Below are 6,620 nucleotides of genomic sequence, written 5' to 3' on the forward strand. Positions count from 1 at the left end.
TCTATTGATTATAGTTTTTGAGAAATACACTAAAACGTAAAGGCACTACTTTTACTAAATAAGCGAGTGTACATATGGAAGCAAACAACGATAATAACAATTCCGCCTACTTTTATTCTTCTATTTTTATCGGACTTCGAGGAGAAGAAATCCGCTTCCATCTGCGACGATAAAAATGTACTTTTTTTACGACCGTTTCCCTCGAAAGCTTAATCCTAATCAGTCTGCGAATTCCCCTTTTATTATTGTCCTTTTTTTTTCTTTCCTTCAGGACGCGGCAGAGCGCGAAACTGTGATTAATCGAAATCGCAAATTAATTAAATCAGAAGCGATGGCCTCGAGGGAGAGTGAAAATGAAAACTTGAAAGGACGAACCTGTTTTCGTCCAGTCCACCGTATAATTTAAAAGAATTGCTACGATCTTATTTTTAACAGTCTTTGTAGATGTAAACAATAATAAGTTAATCGGATAGTGTGACCTCAACTCAGTTTGTTATCATTGTAGCTGGTTTCAGTGTTGCGATAACGTTTGTATTCACCACGTGCTTTTCAACAGATCCACGAGGATGTCGTTCAGAAACGCCAGTTTGGATGAGGAGCATCCGCGGAATCTGATTCCTGAATTGTGCAGACAGTTTTATCAGCTGGGATGGGTGACTGGAACCGGAGGTGGCATCAGCATCAAGCACGGAGAACAGATTTACATCGCTCCGTCCGGTGTGCAGAAGGAGCGAATCCTTCCGGAGGACATCTTCGTGCAGGACATCAAGGGCAAGGATCTGGAGCTACCGCCGCCCGAGAAGAAGCTGAAGAAGAGTCAGTGCACTCCGCTGTTCATGTGCGCGTACACCTCGAGGAATGCAGGCGCAGTCATTCACACACACTCCAAATGTAAGATAAGTTTGATATTTTTGCAATTTCTAATCTTGTATGCGAACTATTCAACATCTACGATTATTCAAGTAATGTTGTTTTGTTTATGTCGAGAAATACATTAAAATTTCAGCTGCATACTTTTCAAAAAGATTCTTTAAATAACACAGTAATAGCTTCAAACTATTTACTATATTATTTTACAAAAGAAATACTTAGAAAACTAATACAGATAAGCTTTTTTAACTATTCAACTAATCTTACTAATTTACTAATTAACAAAATTTATATAAGCTAAAGAGTTGTTGTTGTTGTTGTTGCCTAAATTTCAGCTGCTTTATTGGCGACGATGCTGTTCCCTGGAAAGGAATTCAGATGCACCCATTTGGAGATGATCAAAGGAATAAAGAACCAAAAGCTGGGAAGGAACATGCGTTACGATGAAGAACTCGTGGTGCCCATCATCGAGAATACACCATTCGAGGAAGACCTGAAGGACAGATTGGCCGAAACCATAGCTCAGTATCCGGAAACTTGCGCCGTTCTGGTCAGAAGACATGGCGTAACTTGTTTCCAAAATGTGTTGTTGAATGTTGGTCTGTAATTTGAACTATGTTGTAGGTGTACGTCTGGGGCGACACTTGGCAGCAGGCTAAGACCATGACCGAATGTTACGACTACCTCTTCGACGTCGTCGTCCAAATGAAACAGCTCAATCTGGATCCCAGTCTGACGCCGGAGAAGTACGAACTTAAGATACAAAAAAATAAGATCTGAATATAATTTGCAACGATTTTGCTTGTAGATTAGGCTGTAATCTTACAAATAAATTGCATTGCATCATTAGAAACTGAGTTATTTGATAATCCTGAAACTACAAAGATTAATCAACTTTATATGATTATACTTGATGCAAATATTTGCATTTATTACTATTTTTTTGAAAATTCAAATTTGAATTTATTATAGGCAACCAAATTTGCAGCTGCAGATTACCTAATGCCTTCAGAATATGCGCAAACGATGGCACGAACGTCCTGTGCGATGCGATTATTTTTATTTTGATTTTCTTGGTGTGTAAATAGTGCTGTTCTTTATAAACATAAAACTCTGTGATAATCGCTTTTTTGCGTCCGCAGGATTTAACCTTAGAAATTCTTTGACGTCCGCTCGCGGCAATCAAAACAAAATAAAGTGTGGTGCAGTTGGGAAGAGAGGTTTCGCAAATTCTCGTACTTACTAAATTATTCCCTGGGATGAGATGCTGAGACGCTGAGTGACTTCACACAGTTGACAATGGAATCAGAGAGGTTATTGGTTGCTGCTGGGCTGACCGCAGCTGCTGTGGTGGGTGCTTTCGTGTTCTGGGGACCTTCGCAGGGAGCAAGTGGCAGAGGCAGGTTGGCCGGACTGGTGAATCTGGGAAAGACATGTTTCTTGAATGCTATACTGCACGCTCTGGCTGCTTGCCCGCAGTTCGTGATATGGCTGGAGCAGGACAGATTCGCTAAGGAGACTAGTCTGAGATCGACTTTAGCTACAGTGCTATCAGGTATTTAATTGTAATTCAACTTGGATTGTCGATTAATATATTTTATGTTGCAGTTGTGAATGGTACTCATAAATCGGTGCAAGAGACTTATGCTCCTGCCGCTGTTATAAATGCTCTTAAGAGGCTGGGATGGGTGATCCCTGCTGGAGAGCAGGATGCTCACGAGCTGCTCAATGTGATATTGACAACTTTAGATGAGGAGAGCTCAAAGATGGTGAGGAAGGCTGGCTGTTTGTCCGACGCTCTTGGACTGAACGACTTGCTGTCACCGCCTATGGATGAGAGGGGCTGCAGTCCGACTCCTTCAGATTATGACCCCAGAGGTAGCGTAATGTCGCTGAACGATATCGGGCGACCTTTGAGTTTGAACTTCGTCGGTGGACACAGATACAGATGGATCTCGAGATCGTGCAGGTCGTTGCAGATAGCCGGACCTCCTCCACAGCCTTTATCGCATCCGTTCAGCGGCACCTTAACTAGTCAGCTGCGATGCACCGAATGTGGCCACAAGGTAAAAACGAATCTATACTTTCGTGGAGAAACGTTTTATAGCATTGATGATTTCAGTCGAGCGTGCGTTACGACAAATTCGAGAGCCTCTCTTTGGCTCTACCATCAGGAATGGGGGACCTGGGCTACGGCAGGCACAAGTTGCATCAACTTCTGACGAACTTCGTTACCCCGGAGATGATTCCAGACGTGCAATGCGAGAACTGCAACAGGGGCAGAGAGCCCGGACATACCCCAATCCTCTCCAAGCAAATCAAAATTTTGAATTTCGGCAAGGTTTGTTATAACTTTAGCTCATATAAACGCATTTAAATATTAATATAATAGATACTTACATGCATGCATCTCATCAAAGTACTTCATGCAATTAAAGTTGCATAATCTTCCAATTGAAAAATCACTGAAAATTATACAAAATTCAATATAAATATTTGTAAGGGCTGGTTTTTGTTATAGATATTGCCGGGCAATTAACTTCGTAATTACTTTAATCTTTAGAAATCTAGATATTGTTGAAACCGAAAATGGGACTTGTCAAAAGTAGCGTCAGTGCTTTTTCAAATAAATAAGCGAATGTGAAAGCGCGTATTGTTAAAAAAAACAGGTTAACGAATGAAATGAGATAGTTTTACCTGTTTACTAGTAGATGCAGGTGTTAATTAACTTCAAATTGGCTTTAAAACTTGCAAACTTAAGGAGCTCTTCCATTGTTGTAACCGGAAATGAAACTGTTCAACAATGTCGTTGACAATTCAAATTATTGTTTCCCTTAGATGGCGCCACATATTATTATTGGAAATCTTCAAATACAAATTTCTTTGGTTTTCTTAACTGTTTGCAGTTCTTTTGTTTTTCCTGCTTCTTCACTCTAGGAAGAGCATCTACCATGTTTGCAGTTGAAACCGGAAATGAGAATTGCCAAAATTGATGTTTCCGTTTTTAATAAACGAAATAGTTATTTTAAATAAGTTATGAATTAATGTAATGTGATATTTTCAGTTGCCGGTGTGTCTGTGCTTGCATATATCTCGAAACACGTGGCACGGAAGTGGGATTTCGAAGAGGCAGGATTACGTGCAGTTTCCGATGAGGCTGTCCTTAGCAGCATACACCTTCATCCAATCGCAATACAACCGAAGAGTCTCCAATAACGTAAATTAGCGAATCTGCAAACACAATGAGAGTAATGATGAGGTGGTTTTTAGATTTACCAAAGCACAAGTGAGGGCGGAAGTCCTTTGTCGAGCAGCATGCCTCATTCGTGGAACGCCGGTTCTTTGAGCGACAACGGTCAGGATTGGAGGAACGTCTTCCAATTAGCAGCCGTGGTCGTGCATTCTGGAGACGCCCATTCCGGACACTTCGTGACTTATCGTCGTGGAAATCAGACATCGAAGTATATATTAATGAGCAGTTAAAATTTTTTTTTGTTAATTAATGTTAACATTTGCAGATGGTATTACACGTCGGACGTCGAGATTCGCGAGGTGAGCATCGAGGAGGTGCTCCAAGCGACGGCCTACATTTTATTCTACGAGAAGACCACCAACATGGGTGGCATGTTTTAGTCCACACCACTCCAACATTTAGTTGTTATACGTTTAATTATTATTATTTTTTTCGTTTTTCGAATGTGATTCGTGAAAAGAGGATGCATTCCGTCGAATACCTCTGTTACTGCTACGCCTACTCTCTATCTATCTTCGTTACACGTTCGTGCATCAGAGGCAGAAATTCCTTGACCAAAAATGAAAAATATCCTGTACATAAATCGCGTTTGCATTTAACGAAACAAATCCTTTTCTTTATGATGATGATGATTGTAGCATTTTTTTTATTGACGAATTTATTGTACCTCAGGGTGGTTCGAGTTTCCTACAAAAGATAGAGCCAGAATCATTTGCCAGAAGAGAAAGAAAAATAATGTTATTTTTAATTTATTTAACGGAAACGATGCGAAAATAACGATTTTTCGCTTTCTCGCTTGCATAAATTTGTTGGAATTGTTGTAATAATTTGCTGTAATATGAAAACCATATCTGTCTGTCCGTTTCTTCGGTGCGTGCATTTCTATTTTTATAAACCAGGAAGGAATATTTAGAGAAATCTTGTTCATCTGATTCGAAAAAGGGGAAGCGATTATTAACTTAACTTGATTGAAATTATCGATTGTGAGGATTATTATGATGTTGATTGTCTATAATTAATTTATTTAAATTAATAAAATGTCTACAAAAAAATAACACATTCACACCTATTATTACCTTTACGAAACCTACATTTTTTCCTAATTAGTTTATAAGCTTTAATGCCGGTTAAAGTAAAGGCGGTACACGATTGCAGCGCCATCTTTTGATGTATTGAATAATCAAATGGCCAACGATCACCTATCATTGCTTAACTTTTTCGTAAAGTTCACTAATCCTATATGTCAAGTGTAGATGTGTGGAGGATGTATGAGTAAAGCAACGTTTCGTATCTTTCTTTCACCTTTTAATATTGTAATAGTTCACTTACTTCCCTAGCTAATTACATTATGATACAACTTAGCCCAAAACCAGCTAACAAATACAGTCCTACTAACATCGGTAAATCAACTAGTGTTCATTATTTATTAATAGTTTTTTTTTTTTTTGTTCTTTCATCAATTTGCGATTTTTTTTTTGTTCTCTCGAGTATTTCCAATTTACAAAGACATTAAAATAAACAATAATAATAATAGTAATAATAATAATAAACCGACAATCAAAAATATTTATAGTATTAAAGACAGAAAGGCACGGGTAGAAAAAGATTCTCGTATATATACATGTACAATACGCATGCATACAACAATATACACATATATTTGTATAGTTCTTCACGTAGTAACTATACAATTAATATAAGAGACTTAATAACTAGGAAAGCACGTACAAACGAACCGGGAGTAGAGGGAGGAGGAGGATTACAAATGAAATAATTAACGATGTACAGAAATCATAAATTTGCAAGAACGAAATCGAGGGAAGAAAGGGAAGTTTAGAATATGCGAATATATATATATATAGATGTAGAGAAAAATAAAAAGTTGTGAGTGTGTGTTTATGTGTGCGGGGAGGGAGTTGGGGGGTGAGAGTTCACTAATAAAAACTATGAGGGACTAAAATATCACAGACTGCCCCAAAGTTAATACAAAATTTTCTTCTCGTATTTGTTTCATCTTCCATTCCATCAACATCATTATTACTAATTGTTATTACAAGAATACCGTTTATAATTTGTTTTTTCTTTTTTTCTTCTTCTTCAGTTTCATTTACACATATTATTTGTTTTAAATTCCATCGCGTCGTTTCGCTTCCTACGTTAAAACAAAGTGTTATTAAAATATTGTTTGTTTGTTCCTATAGAAACGAGGCTAGAGGCTTCTCAGATTGTCAATTTTTGTTGTTTCCCATGGTTTTGTTGTTGTCGTTATTCTTGTTGTCATCACTTGGAGGAAAATAGAATTCAAATCCGTTCAGTTTTTTTGTTTTGTTTGTTTCGTAAGTAAGAATATTCGAAGAAACTCAGTTTTTTTTGTTCATTTTACGTTAATTGCTAGAGTTTATTTTTTGTTTGCGTCTGTTCCGTCATTTATATAACATCTTGAAGAGCGAGCTTCGCGCGTTTTCTTTTTTAAATTTAATTATCCCAATAAACTTGG

The 6,620-nt window shown here is 37.8% G+C and overlaps 2 protein-coding genes and 1 long non-coding RNA gene across 3 annotated transcripts; 2 read left to right on the forward strand and 1 right to left on the reverse strand.

Moving 5' to 3' along the window:
* Positions 1–502: 502 nt before the first annotated feature.
* Positions 503–1,659, forward strand: LOC108558203 (methylthioribulose-1-phosphate dehydratase). Its single transcript, XM_017915035.1, has 3 exons — positions 503–891; positions 1,206–1,435; positions 1,495–1,659. The coding sequence occupies exons 1-3, from the start codon at positions 567–569 to the stop codon at positions 1,648–1,650; spliced, it is 711 nt and encodes a 236-aa protein (XP_017770524.1). The 5' UTR covers positions 503–566; the 3' UTR covers positions 1,651–1,659.
* Positions 1,660–1,869: 210 nt separating this feature from the next.
* Positions 1,870–5,174, forward strand: LOC108558206 (ubiquitin carboxyl-terminal hydrolase 30 homolog). The gene is made up of 7 exons (XM_017915043.1): positions 1,870–1,946; positions 2,013–2,425; positions 2,479–2,936; positions 2,993–3,211; positions 3,935–4,087; positions 4,141–4,331; positions 4,389–5,174. The coding sequence occupies exons 2-7, from the start codon at positions 2,170–2,172 to the stop codon at positions 4,501–4,503; spliced, it is 1,392 nt and encodes a 463-aa protein (XP_017770532.1). The 5' UTR covers positions 1,870–1,946; positions 2,013–2,169; the 3' UTR covers positions 4,504–5,174.
* On the reverse strand, positions 2,221–3,713 carry LOC108558207. Its single transcript, XR_001890891.1, has 3 exons — positions 3,568–3,713; positions 3,271–3,335; positions 2,221–2,292 (listed from the first exon to the last, which is right to left on the reverse strand). It is a non-coding gene; the product is annotated as an uncharacterized LOC108558207 (long non-coding RNA).
* Positions 5,175–6,620: the final 1,446 nt, after the last annotated feature.

This window comes from Nicrophorus vespilloides, unplaced genomic scaffold, assembly GCF_001412225.1.
Source record: "Nicrophorus vespilloides isolate i.1.1-1 unplaced genomic scaffold, Nicve_v1.0, whole genome shotgun sequence".
Lineage (NCBI taxonomy): Eukaryota > Metazoa > Arthropoda > Insecta > Coleoptera > Silphidae > Nicrophorus > Nicrophorus vespilloides.